Below are 17,873 nucleotides of genomic sequence, written 5' to 3'. Positions count from 1 at the left end.
ATAGTTTGACGGTATTTAACAGCAGCAAGTTACACAATTTACAAAATACAAGTTACATACCTTGTAACAGTAACAAGGGTTTGGCAGCCAGGTATAAATTACACATCTAATTTTTCTAAATATCCCATCTTTACTTCAAGAAATCTTACCAAGCCATTTTGCACTTGTTCTATTGGCAGATTTGTTCACTTATTAAAAGCGAATTAATTATATATTTACTTGATGTTGGAGCAGCATTTTTCCAGTGTACCAACATGAATGTCTGTTTGACACAGGAAACCGAGTCAGTGTTGTTTACTCTGAGCTGTTTATCCCGCTGCTATCACTGAACAAGCATCACATGATGCAATGCAGGGAGTTCACAGTGCTGTGTGTTTCTCTCATGTGATGAAACGGAGGCTTTACATTGGCCCTGATCCATCTTTTTATCACATTTCAATGGCTGTTTTTTTAAGGAACCTGTTGCTGGTCCATTCCTGCATTTAAAAATGTATATCCACACTTAACACAATACCACTTGTTTCATCCTTTGTTCTTCTTAGTAAGATCTATTTTTTAAATGGAGCATTCAAGAAACAGGTCTGTGAGGTTTATACTATATTACTTGCATTTATCTATGGGGACTTAATTAAAAGCTTGATATCAACTTAAGAGTGAGAGGGAAAAGACTCGGAGTGCATCCTATGAACATTAAAATGCTTAATAAACAATACACTACATTTGTATCTATTCATTCAAGCTATATTAAGAGAATTTTTCTAGCACATGTTCAAACAACTTGATGTATAATGGACAGCATTTCAATGATAAATCAAAATATAATATAAAGAATGAAGCACCATTTTTAATTGGTTCAAGCCACAATTCAAGTGAAAATGAAATCGTCATACAGCATTTTAATTGAATGAAAGGTTAAATGCTGTTTTCATTTAGAAACTCCCATTATAATTTTAACAACGTCCCTTATGGGTCATTTATAGGTCTTTGTTGGAATGGTGGTCATCTTTTGCTATTTCTTTTTATTTCCATTTGATGATAGCTTGTTCACTATTTTAGGCTATTTTCACAACAGCTTTCAACCTGCAACAACCTTATTGCGATTCAATAATTCATAAATTGCACTTATACAAACCCAAACTAAAGAGTGATGGTTTTTCTGCTAGATATCTAAAGTAAACTATTGAATGCATGTAAGTCGCTTTGGATAAAAGTGTCAAGTAACAAGTAATGTAAGGTAAAGCATCTTTGAAAAAGTACTATAAATATACCATGTATTATAATTATTAAATCAGAGATCTTTTTCTGCCTCTAATATTTCACTCACCCGTCTCTGTCTGCCTGGGTTGGCAGGTCAACATCCGTCCACAGCCAAGACTCGTAGAACTTGGATCGTAGTCTAACTTCACTCTCATCCAGATACTCCCACTCTTCCTCCTCGTCCTCCTCCACCTCTTCTCTTTTTATTGCCGTTACAAATCGAGAGGAATGCAAAACCAGCTGTGGGTGCTGTAGAGGAGGCGTGTTGTACACTATTTTAAAGTAAAGTTAGATTACCCTCAGTCAATGTTCTTACCTTTCAAAATAACAGACAGCCTTCAGATTATTCCATGATTATATAAAGAATTTGATTACAGTACATTAAATGGACAATGCTGTGACAGTGAATTCCATTGTACTCTAAATGGGACCATAATTTACAAATGAAGGTCATAAGGAATACTCTAACTAAGTTAATTTTCTATAAACTTCTATACAATCTGCTGGCAAGTAGAGAAAATATAGGTTTTAGGCACTTCCCCGTTGGATTAGCCTGATGCCCATGATGAATTGATTTATTATTATTTAACAACAGCATCAGCTACTTTCTTAATCTGTCTAAACCTTTAGTTTGTGACCAAAAACCTACAAAACTAAAAACATTCCCATCAGCCTCAGCTGTACTTTGTGTTCATAATGCTAACACAATAAAGCAACCCTAAAAACATTATACCACTTAATTTCAAAGAAAGATGCTTAAATGTCTCAACGTATCTCGCTAACTACAGAATGGGAAAAGGTTGAGGTAGAGTTCTTCTAAATGGTCGTATTTCTCCAGCATAGAGACCTATTCTCCTCCTTTGAACAGTGGGCATTGGTTGAGGGGTGGTGGTGGGCGGAGGTGTTGTAAAGGGTGGTGGGATGGTGGGAATCTCGGTGTTAAACTCCTGGTTCCTGTAGGTGGCGCAGCAGTAGCGGAAAGCCTTCATGCACTCCCAGCCCTCGGTGATGTAGAGGGAGCGCCGCGTGCAGGAGTACGGCATGGGGATCTCCCTCAGGCCGTCCTTACAGCAGCGGCGCTGCAGCTTCTCTTTGTAATGGCTCTCTGCGGGGGGCAGAACACAGTCATCAGTGCAAGAGGTGGGAAGTAGTACAAATACTTTGTTATTCTACTTAAGTACATTTTTCTGGTATCAGTACTTTACTCCACTACTTATTTTTCTGAGGAATTTTTACTTTGACTTCTTACATTTTGAACCCTAATACCTGTACTTTCTACTTCTTACATGTTGAACTCAAATACCTGTACTTTCTACTTCTTACATGTTGAACCCAAATACCTGTACTTTCTACTTCTTACATGTTGAACTCAAATACCTGTACTTTCTACTTCTTACATGTTGAACTCAAATACCTGTACTTTATACTTCTTACATGTTGAACTCAAATACCTGTACTTTCTACTTCTTACATGTTGAACCCAAATACCTGTACTTTCTACTTCTTACATGTTGAACACAAATACCTGTACTTTCTACTTCTTACATGTTGAACCCAAATACCTGTACTTTCTACTTCTTACATGTTGAACACAAATACCTGTACTTTCTACTTCTTACATGTTGAATACAAATACCTGTACTTTCTACTTCTTACATGTTGAACACAAATACCTGTACTTTCTACTTCTTACATGTTGAACACAAATACCTGTACTTTCTACTTCTTACATGTTGAACACAAATACCTGTACTTTCTACTTCTTACATCTTGAACACAAATACCTGTACTTTCTACTTCTTACATGTTGAACTCAAATACCTGTACTTTCTACTTCTTACATGTTGAACTCAAATACCTGTACTTTCTACTTCTTACATGTTCAACCCAAATACCTGTACTTTCTACTTCTTACATCTTGAACACAAATACCTGTACTTTCTACTTCTTACATGTTGAACTCAAATACCTGTACTTTCTACTTCTCACATGTTGAACCCAAATACCTGTACTTTCTACTTCTTACATGTTGAACCCAAATACCTGTACTTTCTACTTCTTACATGTTGAACACAAATACCTGTACTTTCTACTTCTTACATGTTGAACCCAAATACCTGTACTTTCTACTTCTTACATGTTGAACTCAAATACCTGTACTTTCTACTTCTTACATGTTGAACTCAAATACCTGTACTTTCTACTTCTCACATGTTGAACTCAAATACCTGTACTTTCTACTTCTTATATGTTGAACTCAAATACCTGTACTTTCTACTTCTTACATGTTGAACCCAAATACCTGTACTTTCTACTTCTTACATGTTGAACTCAAATACCTGTACTTTCTACTTCTCTCATTTCCCAAACAGCTGGTTCCTTTAGTCTGAATGTGTGTTTGGTGGCGTGATCATTATTCTGTAGAGTCACTGCGTGCCTATTGGTTGGAACACGATCCGTGTATCCATCACTTCCTGGTCTTCTCTAAAGAAGAGGGACCAATGGAAACGTTGTCATGTTGCCGTTGTTCAGCATGGAAACATTCATTAGCTAACGATGACATTATTGTTCTATTGATATAAAGGGAGGTCAGGTACTCTTTAAAACAGCTGCTAGTTATGGGTACTTTTTACTGAAGTACACTTCAAAGCCTCTTTACTTTTACTTGAGTAAAGAAGTTTAGTCAGTGCTTCTACTTTCACCAGGGTATTTTTAAACACGAGTATCTGTACTCTCAATAATATGTTCATAGCTACAGTGTAGAAATGTCAATGCAATTCTTCTGACCTGAGCTCCTCCAATAACTCAACATATATACTGTAATAAAATACAAAAACACAAAATAAAAAATTGTGCACAAAGTCTATATACATGTAAAAATCTATATACAGGTAAATGAAACAACGAAAAGTAAACAAACACTGATAAGAGCGTCCTTAGCGGCGGTCTGCTAGCGGAAAAGAGCAGACTGCTGAATGTCCTAATAACCAATCAGAATCGAGTATTCAACCAAGCTGTGCAACAACTCAAACTGGATTTAATGTTTCTTTCTGCTGGATGTGTCAAAAGGCAACGTTTTGCTAAAACCAAAAAATATAAAAAGATTAGCCAGTCATTTTAGATTTTCTTTTCCATAATCAGACAATTAATGCAGTTATTTTAATATTTGTACTCACCCAGCTGGGCTTTACGCTGCAGCTTTTCAGCAGAGCGCCTCCTTCTGGCACTACCGGGACACTTCAGAGCTGATCAGAGGAGAAAGACGTCCTTAGTCTTTTTAATGTACAATAGATCGTCATTTTGCTAATCAGTACCTTTATCATATAAATCCTTTTTTTTTATTACATAAATATGATCAAATATGACCAGTGATTTAAAAAAGAATTGTGTGCCTCCCGTATATCAAGAATTTAAGAAATGTAAAACGGAAATGTTCAGATGCTTTCCAGGTATTTGACGGTTTAAGTGGACAGTTGTAGTGCCCCATGAGAGTTTAACATGACTTTCTCTTTTCTTTTGAATATAGGCAAAGGATAACTGCTATCCAAAGCGTGCAATTGTGGCATACAGAGCCATCAGTGGGTTGATATACCTACATTATTAGTAATTACATTGTTAACATGATTTGCATTTAGGTTGGTTTATTGTTTGAAAAATGTAGTTATCTAGCAGTAGAGAGGGCGCGTTCGCTACACTGTGTTGGGGACAAAGAGAAGTCTCGCGTGAATACGTTCAGAGTAAACACCCACACTTGAGAGTGTGTGTGTGTGTGTGTGTGTGTGTGTGTGTGTGTGTGTGTGTGTGTGTGTGTGTGTGTGTGTGTGTGTGTGTGTGTGTGTGTGTGTGTGTGTGTGTGTGTGTGTGTGTGTGTGTGTGTGTGTGTGTGTGTGTGTGTGTGTGTGTGTGTGTGTGTGTGTGTGTGTGTGTGTGTCCTAGCATTACTATATTTGTGGGGACCTAAATCTGTTTACACAGTTACGTGTGGGGACTCACCTCCCTTATGGGGACAAAATGGAGGTCCCCATAAGGGGGATCATTAATTTTAGGGTGAAGACTTGGTTAGGTTTAGGGTTAGGGTTAAGGGTTAGGGTTAGGCATGTGTTAGTTATGGTTAAGGTTAGGATACGTCTCCAGGAATGTCAGTCAATGTAATGTCCCCTGAGTGTGTGTGTGTGTGTGTGTGTGTGTGTGTGTGTGTGTGTGTGTGTGTGTGTGTGTGTGTGTGTGTGTGTGTGTGTGTGTGTGTGTGTGTGTGTGTGTGTGTGTGTGTGTGTGTGTGTGTGTGTGTGTGTGTGTGTGTGTGTGTGTGTGTGTGTGTGTGTGTGTGTGTGTGTGTGTGTGTGTGTGTGTGTGTGTGTGTGTGTGTGTGTGTGTGTGTGTGTGTGTGTGTGTGTGTGTGTGTGTGTGTGTGTGTGGCGAACTGTGATAATAAGATACCGCATAATCCTGCTTTATCCGACCATTTCTTAGTAACTTTTGAAGTACTGTTACTAGACTACAAAGCATCAGTCAAAAGCTCTTGCAGCAGAAACCTATCTGTTAGTGCTATAGCCACATTTAAGGAAGAGATTCCACCAATACTTAACTCGATAGCATGTCTGCATGTAGGGGAGGAAACTGATACAAAATGTACACCACCCCAAATTGATCATGTTGTTGATAGTGCTATAGATGCGCTGCGAATAAAATTAGACTCTGTTGCTCCTTTGAAAAAGAAGAAAATAAAACAACATAGATTAGCTCCATGGCATAATGCCGAAACCCGCAAAATAAAGCAAAAGTCTAGACAACTTCAAAGGATATGGCGTTCCACTAAACTTGAAGAATCTCGTTTAATTTGGCATATTACTCTCAATGAATATAAGAAAGCACTGCGTAAAGCGAGAGCAGCCTACTACTCTTCATTAATAGATGAGAATAAGAATAATGCAAGATTTCTTTTCAGCACTGTAGCCAGGCTGACAGAGAGCCACAGCTCCATTGAGCCTTCTATTCCCATAGCACTCAGTAGTAATGATTTTATGTGCTTTTTTAACGATAAAATTGTTACTCTTAGAAACAAAATTAATGACCTCTTGCCTTCGACCAGTATAGTGTTATCAACAGCTCCCGGAATCGTAAGTTCTAATATTACACTAGATAGTAAACTAGAATGCTTTTCAGCCATTAACCTTGAACAATTACATTCAATGATTCTCTCTTCTAAACCATCAACGTGCATGTTAGACCCAATTCCAACTAAGCTGTTGAAGGAAGTTTTTCCATTAATTAGCACTTCTTTATTAAATATTATGAATATGTCTTTATTATCAGGCTATGTTCCACAATCATTCAAAGTAGCAGTGATAAAACCGCTTCTTAAAAAGCACAACCTCGATCCAGAGGTTTTAGCCAACTATAGACCTATTTCTAATCTTCCGTTCCTCTCAAAAATTCTTGAGAAAGCGGTCGCAAAACAGTTGTGTGATTACTTAAAAAACAATGATTTATTTGAAGATTTTCTGTCTGGCTTTAGAACACATCATAGCACAGAGACAGCTCTGGTTAAAGTCACAAATGATATTCTAATAGCCTCAGACAAGGGACTGTCTCTATTCTTGTTTTGCTCGATCTCAGTGCTGCATTTGATACTATCGACCATGATATCCTATTGCAAAGACTAGAGCACTTAGTTGGCATACAGGGAACTGCTTTAGGCTGGTTTAGGTCCTATCTATCTGAACGCTCTCAGTTTGTACGTGTTAACGATGAATCTTCCACGCAAACCAAAGTTAGCCATGGAGTGCCACAGGGCTCAGTGCTCGGACCTATTTTGTTCACATATATATGCTTCCGTTAGGCAATATTATAAGGAATCATTCTGTAAACTTTCATTGTTATGCGGATGATACTCAACTATATTTATCAATCAAGCCTGATGAAATTAATCATCTAAATAAAATGCAAGACTGCCTTAAGGACTTAAAAACGTGGATGACCTTAAACTTTTTGATGTTAAACACGACCAAAACTGAAGTTATTGTACTTGGCCCGAAGAATCTACGAAACAAATTATCTAAAGACATACTAACTATGGATGGCATTAATTTGGCCTCCAGTGAGACTGTAAGGAATCTTGGTGTTATATTTGATCAGGATTTATCCTTTAACGCCCACATAAAATCAATTTCAAGGACCGCCTACTTCCATCTACGTAACATTGCAAAAATCAGGCATATCTTGCCTCAAAACGATGCAGAGAAACTAGTCCATGCATTTGTTACTTCTAGGCTGGATTATTGTAACTCTTTATTATCAGGGAGTACCAAGAAGTCAATCAAGTCGCTTCAGCTGATTCAAAATGCTGCAGCTCGTGTACTAACCAGAGTTAGGAGAAGGGACCACATTACTCCTGTTCTGGCTGCCTTACACTGGCTCCCTATAGAACACAGGATAGAATTTAAAATTCTTCTTCTCGCCTACAAAGCCCTTAATGGGCAGGCGCCATCTTACCTTAAAGAACTCATTATACCCTACTGTCCTACTAGGGCATTGCGTTCCAAGAATGCAGGGTTGTTGGTTGTTCCTAGAATCTCTAAAAGTACAATGGGAGCCAGAGCCTTTTCTTATCAAGCTCCACATTTGTGGAATCAGCTTCCAGTTTGTGTTCGGGCGGCAGACACCCTATCCGTTTTTAAGAGTGCGCTTAAGACCTTCCTTTTTGATAAAGCTTATAGTTAGGGCTGATTAGATTCAGCCCCTAGTTTTGCTGATATAGGCTTAGTTTGTCGGGGGACATCTTACTTCTTCCTTCTCTCTGTCTATACCCGTGTACACTCATGTTCCGATTAACCCAGCTTCCCCAAATGTCTTTCTTTTTGGTGTCTATATACGCTGGGATCCGGAGTCATGGATGATCCTGCGGTCCTGTGTCCTGGATCGCGAGCGCTGGATCTTGAGTCGTGGCTGTGGTCCTGGATCATAGGTCCTGGATGGATATCCTCGTGGATTCATCTTCCTATTATACACACATGCATTTCCAAACATTTGGACTACCTATGTTGCAAATGTATTATCTTTTCAATTTACACACGGCATCTATTGCACGTCTGTCCGTCCTGGGAGAGGGATCCCTCCTCTGTTGCTCTCCCTGAGGTTTCTCCCATTTTTCCCTTTAAACTGGGTTTTCTTTGGAAGTTTTTCCTTGTACGATGTGAGGGTCTAAGGACAGAGGGTGTCGTATTGTCATACTGATATTCTGTACACACTGTGAAGACCACTGAGACAAATGTAACATTTGTGATATTGGGCTATATAAATAAACATTGATTGATTGATTGATATTTTTGCTCTTTGCAGAATAAAATAAAATACTTTCAAATTAAAATGTGTAGTGGATATGGGCTACTTCACTCTATCAATGCAAAAATGTTGGCATTAAATTAGCCGTCATATGAGTTACTGTTTGTCAAATGCAACAGTATCGAAGCTCCAGTATTTCTTCACTTTTAGCAAACAGACAGTGTAAACATGGCCTTCAGCTACCAAACAACACTTTGACTCCAACGGCTTACTGCGACGAAAGGTGAGAAAGACACATTGCCGACACAGTATACTGTAGTGCTACTATTTTAACATCCATCTTATGTTTCTTACTCGAGGAAAAGGTCATAAAAACAGCTTGTATCTCATTAAAACAGGTCATTATACAACAATATTTTAAAGACTTTTCTCCCCAATTCATTTAATTAAGAGACTTTGAATTGCTAATACAAAAATGAAGCAATAATAACTACTATAATGACTCATATAAGATGACAAGAACAAGAAGGGAGTTTGTTTAAAACACAGGATATGAAGTTATCCTGTGAACTACTCTGTGTTTTGCTTACCAGCTTGAAACCACTGAAACATAATCAAAACAAGGCCAACTTGACATATCACTAACATTCTTACAATATTGTTAGAGATGTCCCGATCCGATCACGTGATCGGGGATCGGAGCCGATCACGTGATTTTCAAAAAATCGGGGATCGGGATTTTTTTTTTTATATAATTTTTTTTTTTAATTTAATGTTACAAAACAAAAATGACCATGTTCACGTCTTAAAGTCATCCTGAGGACTTAGTTTTGGTTTAAAATTACACAACATCATGTATGTGTTGCTTTCTTTGGGCTTGTTTTCATAGACCTGGTTGCTTATTCCTCTCAAATCTGGCAACAGAGTGGGCGCAGTGTCTAATAGTAGCAGTAAGCTAACGAGAGGCTACGTTCAGCTGGTGACTCGGGAGTCGGGACGGAGAAAATGTCAGGAGTTTGGAAGTATTATAAAATTGAAAGTGAAGGCAGTGTAACAGCCAGATGCAATGTTTGCAAGGCGGAGGTTCCGCTTGGTGGAAAGAACAGAGCTACGTTCAACACGACCAATCTAACATGCCACCTGAGAAACAAACACCAACAACAACACGGCGAGTACACAGCGGCCACTCAGGTAACAGCACTGAAACAACCAACACTTTCAGAGACTTTCAAAAGGAAAGAGAAACTGCCCCAGAACAGAGACAAGGCCAACACAATAACAGCCAAGATAGCTGAATTAATCGCGTTGGATGACCAGCCGTTATCTGTTACCTTTTTTTTCTCTTAATGCATTGCATAAAGATCGTATCGGGAAAAATCGGTATCGGCAGATTGTCAAAATTAAATGATCGGAATCGGATCGGGAGCAAAAAAAGGTGATCGGGACATCCCTAAATATTGTAATAGCCCAAATTCACCAAACACCCGGGCTGAGTGTGTCGTGGCTCCATGCTCGTAGGTACCTCGTCTGAAAACAGTTTGGAGCCCGGTGCTGGAGGCGAAGAGCAGTCCGGCGTCTGAGAAAACCGCCAGGGCATTTTGGCCTCCCCCTCGGGTGCAGCCGATGTCTCCGTGCTCCACCGCGCCCCAAATCTGGGAAGACATGTGTTGGGGTTAGGGGGTTTGAGCTCGGTAGAAAACAACAAACAAAAACACTGGTTCATGCTAAAAACTGTTTGCGCTGTATCATATATTACATTGTGTCTGTTGCAGATACGATACTTCATTTTATCATTTAAAGTAGCGGTAGTTAAATGTGCAGACTTTACAGATTCTACATTATGCCATGGATTGATTGTCTTACTCTTTGTATTTATAATGTGTATAACACACTTTCTCCCTAAAAAACACAAAGACACACACATGCACACACACACACACACACACACACACACACACACACACACACACACACACACCTTCTCCTGTGTAAGTCTGTCCCTGTTGAGGAGAAACACAGCGTTGTCCACGGCCACCAGGTTGACCTTTGCCCCCGGGTCACCTCTGATCTGGAAACTAAAGCTCTTTCCAGGCGTGTAGTCTCGATTTACGCCGTCGACCGGCCCGACATGCAGCTGTGAGAGATAAACAAAATAGTGAAAAACAGAATATAATATCTAATTTTCTGGATAGCTTGTCTTTCAAACAAGACCAGGATATAAGTTCCATAATTGTCTTATTGTCAACAAACCCCACAAAAAGAACAGCGTCAATATGTCTCCCAATCATTTCTGATTTCTTTACGCAGTCAGCGGGACTCAAACGCGTTGATTCCTGCTTAAGACTCAAATCTATAAAACGAGCTTCATTTTCTCCAAAGGCTCGGTATATCCCGGAACGTCAATGTTTAGAGACGTATTCATTGTTACCATTCATGTTATTCTTCCATCTTGTTTGTTATCAGAATTGTACGGAGCCCCCTAGGGGACATGGAGAAGAAGAAGAATTTTTGTTTTGAATAATCTCGCAATACTTTTGCGAGATCTCGCAAAACCCCGTTGCAGTTTGTAGACGGTCCCTAAGCACTCCTCCTCTCCCTCCTCCAGCTGCAGATTGTGACCAATTCTTGATGTTTAGCTCGGATGGCGGCGCGTATCGAACTGTTCTGATAAAAACGACTCTGTAGCTCGTTGTCTACCTTGCTATGATTGTAAAGTCATGTTGTTTGTATTTTTACAACGTTATGTTCATGAGTTATTGATCCGCGAAATTCGAATCTGTCAATAACTCAGCTCAGAGAGTGCATGTCCCCTCGCTCTGAGTGTTCTCTTGAGGTGTCTTCTCTTATGTGAAACCCTTTATATATACAGTCTGTGTGTGAAACCCGTGCCTATTGCCAAGCACTGGTGTTATATCTTTATATTTAAGGCCAAGCTCAAAGTAAAATCGATGAACCGCTCCATTGTTGTGGTTTCTGTGTTGCCGTAGCAGCCGAACTGACCAGGAAGTTGAATGAAAAGTTTTGCGAGATCTCGCAAAACATTACTATTATTATTTTTTCAAATCTTTTTTTTTTCTTCTCCATGTCCCCTAGGGGGCTCCGTAGAATTGACACGAGATGGAAGACCAAAGGACATTTTAAATCAACCAAAATTGTAAAATATATTGCTGTTAAAGTCTGTCCCTGTTGGCGCGACCTCTCTGGTTGCAAAAAGAAGTGTGATTGAGTGGGAGGCTATAAGAAATGTACCCTTCTTCTCCGATGATTCATTAACATTTTCCTGACTTGCATGTTAAAACTCTATAAGCTAAGACAACTCTGAGAGCGAGCCGATGACTCACCCCTCCAACGCAGGAATCTTCCACATCCACCCAGATGGAGTCCGGCACCACCTCCTCACCCCCATCCCAGGGGATACTGTAGAACGCCACAAAGCGGAAAGAGGGCATCATCTCCGGGGTGATATGAAGTTCGACACTGGTGATCAGCTGACCTGTCACATCCACACGCTCAGCAACAATGATTTTGCCTTTATTCAGCACCTATTGTTTTGAGGAGAAATCAATCGCTGAAGGTTCTACTTGTACTTCCTGATTTCCATGTGTATTGGAAATGGGCTGTAATGGATTTGTACTTCTGTGTTCTTGTCTCACCAGGTAGGTGATGTGTGTGATGTATTGTCTGTATGTCGGGTCTGCAACAGCGATGATCATCTGCAGGGACAGTCTGTCTCCAACAGACACTGTGCTGGTCCCCGTGGAGATGTACAGGTAGTTCTGTTTACGGCTTCTAAAGGCGGCGAACGGCTGAACAGTGATCTGTTGTTTGGCCTGCTGCTCTGGTCTGAGTCCAGCCTGCACCGTCTCAGCCTGGGAAGCAGAAGGAAAACAAAATAAAGTGTGAGATTTTGCTTTTGATAATCCTTAAGGTAGCCATACTGGCTTTTTGCTCAGGGGGTGAGTAGCCGTCAACCAATCAGAGTATCAGAGGTTCGAGCGACAGCCATTGCAGGTTCCTTAGGCAAGATACCTAAACCCAAAATTGCTCACATAGGCATGTCAACGGTATTGAAGTATGTGCTGCTTTACATTAAAGTGTCAGCTAAATCACTTGTCATGTAAAGAGAACAAAGCATTCGAAAAAATCATTGTTCAATGCGTTACACGAATAGCCATTATGTATCTCAGGGGTCAATAACGATAATAACGTCTATCGTTACAATGACAAAATAATGTCTTTAAAATATGCTCTTTTCCAGGATTTGCACATTCAGAAAAATAACCTAAAGTACTCCGCGAACCCACGACTGCACATAATGACTATCTTGATTATTGTTTAGAAAACAACTAGATTGAGATTATTAATAATCAGTAGAAAGTCGCTTGTTTAATCCAAAACCAAAAGTAAATGTGCTGTCATCTAAAGCAAAAGCAAAACCTTCACATCGCATTTTTTACTAGAGCAGTGTTGTCTATAGATTAATGATTAATAACGTAAAGATAAGCTGGGTCAAGGCTCTGTGAGAATGCAGTCGTACTCACAGTGATGGTTTGTGCGCGATGTTGTTGAGGCATGTTGACGCTGGCTCTGGTGGTGCCGGAGGACACAACCAAGAGCGTGTCTAGAAATGTCACTTTGAACATGACGTTTCTGGCTGGAGAACCGTCATGTTGGCTCACTTGGATCTGACATTTTTGGGGGGAAATGGACGTTTGTGAGTACAGTTTTCCACCAAGGTTTTTACCCAAGACACAGAGGATCCACTTGTGGTGTTTCATTTTACTGCACAAAAACAGAAGTCCAGTTTTTTGCAAAGTGATCATAGACACAGAAGATGGTCCTTACTGTTAAGTCCAAGGGCATGCCCGGCTTGAAGTACTTTGGTACTTCTTTGAAGGATATGGCATACGGAGACTCCACAATTTTAATGCCAGTCTTTTCTGCTTCAACCAAATCGCTGCCTGTAAAGGAGGAAACTCTGGGTCATAAATAACAATAACCACAAACCTGGATACTTTCAGGGAGCCAGACTCAAGTTTCCCCTGTGAGATGTAGACTTTTTTATACCATGTTATACCACTCTTTGTTGTGTTAAGGTCAACTTGTTCTCTTTTTAATGTCACATTGTTTGCTTGAGTTATAGGAAGTGGAGAGTTTTAATAACTGGTGGTCTTTTGTCAAATGCAGCTAATGTCTCCTCATATCAAACATCGCTGCTACAACCCGCCGCTGCAGATACACGCTTTACAACATCAGGAGGATACGTCCCCAGCTGACCCAGAAAGCCACGCAGGTTCTGGTCCAGGCTCTCATCATCTCACGCCTAGACTACTGCAACTCCCTCCTGGCTGGTCTACCTGCATGTGCCATCCGACCTCTGCAGCTCATCCAGAATGCAGCGGCTCGCCTGGTCTTCAACCTTCCTAAATTCTCCCACACCACGCCGCTCCTCCGCTCCCTCCACTGGCTTCCGGTAACTGCTAGAATCCACTTCAAGACACTGGTACTTGCGTACCATGCTGCGAATGGATCTGGCCCTTCCTACATCCAGGACATGGTTAAACCGTACACCCCAGCGCGTGCACTCTGCTCTGCATCAGCCAAACGGCTCGCTGCACCCGCACTGCGAGGGGGACCCAAGTTGCCATCAGCAAAAACACGTGGGTTTGCTATCCTGGCTCCAAGATGGTGGAATGAGCTCCCATTGACATCAGGACAGCAGATAGCTCACACACCTTCCAGCGCAGACTGAAAACTCATCTCTTTCGACTCCACTTCAAGCGATAGAACTATTAACAAAGCACTTATATACTAATAAAGGACTGGCTTATCTAAAGCCAGTTGAGTAGCACTTGAAATGTTTGGCTCTATGAAACCTGATGTACTTATATGATTTAGTTTTCTTCAAGTTTGTATCTTGTTGGTCGAACGCACTTATTGTAAGTCGCTTTGGATAAAAGCGTCAGCTAAATGCAATGTAATGTAATAATATCAAACCTAAAGCAACAAATCAGTCTAACTGTATTTGCTGTGGAATCCCAGTCAGATCAGATTGGGTGTGTTTTTGGGTGCAGTCTTGATGAGGGTGGGCTTCCAAGTGTTTACTGCGACCACTACTCGATCCTGCTTGCCAGAGGCATCATGTCTTACAGGGGAGTGGTCATGATCCGGCTGTCAGTCTTGATCCAGTCAAGAAGCTGGAGGCAACATCTAATGTGATCTAGAGTTCTGTGTTGGCTGGACGAGACTCAAAGGTGGAGTCAATCGTCCACTCGGAGGCGTGTACAATAGCACTTTTGCTTCCATTTCTGGAAGCACCTAGACAGACTAGGGATCCAATGATAAAACATGCAACATGTGATGTCGGTACCCAGACGGTGTCATTAGGAAGACATTGGAGTTGGACGTCACAACATCTTCTGTGGATGGGTCCTACTTAGAGGATGAAAAGAGCCAGACCTCTGCGCTCAAACTTCCTACCAATTCCCCTGCAATGCCTGTTTGTTTCATCGCCTGGGCATGACGACCACTTCTATACTTTATTAACTGAGTTGGAGAACCCACTTGCAGTCTGAGGTGAGGCTAAAGAGTTCATTGGTCCAAAAAAAGAAAAGAGTTTCTTATTCCTGCCTCCAGAGGAAAAAGGTAGTAATCTGATTGCACACCGGTGACACCAGACAGATTCCATCTAACACGTGGATGGATGTTGGAAGAGGAAGGACCAACACTGTTAGTAGCAACAGAGCAATGTGCTGGCCAGCGAGATGGATGACAAGGACGATGACCTTGGGATATTCAAAGGGCCCGTTGAAGGTCTTGGCCACTTTAAGGTATCTCAAGTAGGAGGTTAGATAATAAAAATAACATAAAAAGTGAGACTTATCTGGTGAAGGGGATTTGTTTTGGTATTCTGTTCAAATCTATTTCCCCAGAAGGGCAGAATTCATCTTCAACTGGACTTTTGCTTTTGACCTTTAAAACTAATGCATCACCCTTTTTGTAAAATGCCCCACATTTTTCAAAAGCCTGAGTCATAGGGAAGAGTTAACATTTTGATGAAGTGATTTTGTCCACATGGCTAAAGGTCAGGTTGCAACTCACCAAAGTATCGATCTGTCCTTAATGTTGAAAAAACAAACTCTACATTGCGACATGTCGGAGAGTTTATCTTACTAATCTGTGGTGCGACAGGAACAATGCAAACACAACAATAACACTGCACAGAACATTTAGTTTTTGTGCCTAAGAAAGATACATTTTATGGATGGGAAATGATTAGTGACAGGGTTGACTTTCTGACATGAGGTGCTGACCTGACTTGGTGAGCACTGAAGCCTTCACATACACAGAGCTGCCCAAAAGAGATCTGATGTTGGGGTGAGCTCGTTTGAGCTCCTCGATACTCAGTTTGACCACTCCTCCGTCCAGCTGCAGGAAAAGAAGAATACAGAAAGTAAATCATCTGATTTCTAGTTTACTATAACTTCGAATTTTTCCAGAAATGAATTGACCGCCTCCAACACCGATGTTTTCCACGTACACAGTTTATATTGTCTTTTATCTGATAAATAGCAAGAAAATGAATATGTTGTGCATGTGTATGTAGTCAGTGACAGCAGCCTAGTATTTCAGAATAAGCAGTGACTCACATCTGTCACTTGCTTCACTGCAGGCAACCTCCTCATCTCTTGGTTGATCATCACTCCAAACACCACATAGGCCGTGCCCTGGACCGGCTCCCCATACAGGTATCTGAGACAAAACGATCACACAATCGGAAGTCTTCATACTTCATATTTTCAAATAGACCTGAAGATTTGGGAGGAATATCCTTATGTCAGCAGATAACCTTATAAACAAGGTTTATGTGTATGTTCCTGTGTTTTAGTATGAGGATTCATTGCCCTTGCACAATGGGAAGTCAATAGTGAGCACTTAATATTTGCGTACATATTCGAAAATCCCTACATATTCATCAGATATCCTATTAAACAAGGTGTGTGTGTATGTTCCTGTGGTTTAGTATGAGAATAATGTATGTACACTTCTGAAATAATATTATGAAAAACTTGGACTCCCATTTATCCCCCTTTTACACAGCCCCGACTCATCTCTGCACATTTATTGAAAACAGATAGATATAATAATTTCCAAATTTCAGAACATGTTTTTATTTAATAAAATATCTTGCCTCAGTCCTTATTTGTTGGCGTTCAGAGATATTTGAATATGGTTTAAGAGTTCAAGTTTATGTTTAATTGTATGTTTATTTAGGATCCCTATTAGCTTTTGCTCTTGACAAAAGCTACTCTTCCTGAGGTCCGACACTTAAAACAATACAACAATAATACAACAACATTCAAGACATAAGTCCTGACATCATTAACAACATTAACAGCAAGAGTTAAAGTTGGGAATAGGTTTTTTAAAAATGAAGCGCAAGATTGAGCAAGGTAGGTTGAGGTTTACTTTAAGGGGTTTGTGAATTAAGTCAATGTGTGTGTGTGTGTGTGTGTGTGTGTGTGTGTGTGTGTGTGTGTGTGTGTGTGTGTGTGTGTGTGTGTGTGTGTGTGTGTGTGTGTGTGTGTGTGTGTGTGTGTGTGTGTGTGTGTGTGTGTGTGTGTGTGTGTGTGTGTGTGTGTGTGTGTGTGTGTGTGTGTGTGTGTGTGTGTGTGTGTGTGTGTGTGTGTGTGTGTGTGTGTGTGTGTGTGTGTGTGTGTGTGTGTGTGTGTGTGTGTGTGTGTGTGTGTGTGTGTGTGTGTGTGTGTGTGTGTGTGTGTGTGTGTGTGTGTGTGTACATGATAAACAAAGTGTTTTGATACTATTCATGGCTCGGTGGTTGACCTGGTCAACCCTTTTGACCTGTGTGAAATGTAAAAGTGTGCTTTGAGAAGGTTAAGGTTTGACTTGTATTTGAGAAGGTTAAGGTTTGACTTGTATGGCAGATGTGGTTAGACAACATTCTTGGTACTTCAGTGACTCCTGATATCAAAGAGATTATCACACATATAAGACTCAGTCACTCAAGACTAAAGGTTCTGGAATAAAATACTTTTTGTAATTTGAGACAAGCATATACATAATTTTCAATGTTGGTTTATTTTAAACATCTATTTTGTTTAGTCTCCATGTCTTTACATGTCTTGTTGTAGTGAAACATCTGATAATACATGTTAAATGCTAAAACACAGGCTTAGGTCAACAAATATATAAACTCACTGACTAAAATGGGACATTATAGACATGACCCCAGGAGTAACATTGAAATCTGTGTGTATGCAAATATATGCAAATGTATGTACATTTTGGTCCCCTATAACCGTTTCTACTGGGTT

The 17,873-nt window shown here is 40.3% G+C and overlaps 1 protein-coding gene across 2 annotated transcripts in view; it reads right to left on the bottom strand.

Annotated features, from left to right (window-relative positions):
* The window catches only part of LOC117451186 (venom factor-like), a 45,920-nt gene that overhangs the window by 18,786 nt on the left and 9,261 nt on the right, over positions 1 to 17,873 (bottom strand). For both annotated transcript variants that reach the window (XR_011643603.1, XM_034089351.1), the window contains exons 11-21: positions 16,188 to 16,290; positions 15,852 to 15,966; positions 13,384 to 13,499; positions 13,080 to 13,223; positions 12,192 to 12,407; positions 11,880 to 12,080; positions 10,517 to 10,672; positions 10,061 to 10,190; positions 4,434 to 4,502; positions 2,105 to 2,362; positions 1,325 to 1,529 (exon numbers count right to left, since the gene is read on the bottom strand). Coding sequence is in view for 1 of the 2 variants with exons in the window: in XM_034089351.1 (XP_033945242.1) it covers positions 1,325 to 1,529; positions 2,105 to 2,362; positions 4,434 to 4,502; positions 10,061 to 10,190; positions 10,517 to 10,672; positions 11,880 to 12,080; positions 12,192 to 12,407; positions 13,080 to 13,223; positions 13,384 to 13,499; positions 15,852 to 15,966; positions 16,188 to 16,290 (1,713 nt within the window). In the remaining variant the exon portion in view is untranslated. The remainder of the gene's footprint in view (positions 1 to 1,324; positions 1,530 to 2,104; positions 2,363 to 4,433; positions 4,503 to 10,060; positions 10,191 to 10,516; positions 10,673 to 11,879; positions 12,081 to 12,191; positions 12,408 to 13,079; positions 13,224 to 13,383; positions 13,500 to 15,851; positions 15,967 to 16,187; positions 16,291 to 17,873) is intronic.

Source organism: Pseudochaenichthys georgianus, chromosome 1, assembly GCF_902827115.2.
Source record: "Pseudochaenichthys georgianus chromosome 1, fPseGeo1.2, whole genome shotgun sequence".
Lineage (NCBI taxonomy): Eukaryota > Metazoa > Chordata > Actinopteri > Perciformes > Channichthyidae > Pseudochaenichthys > Pseudochaenichthys georgianus.
The sequence above is the reverse complement of the archived record's forward strand: the minus strand, read 5'-3'. Positions and strand labels throughout refer to the sequence as shown.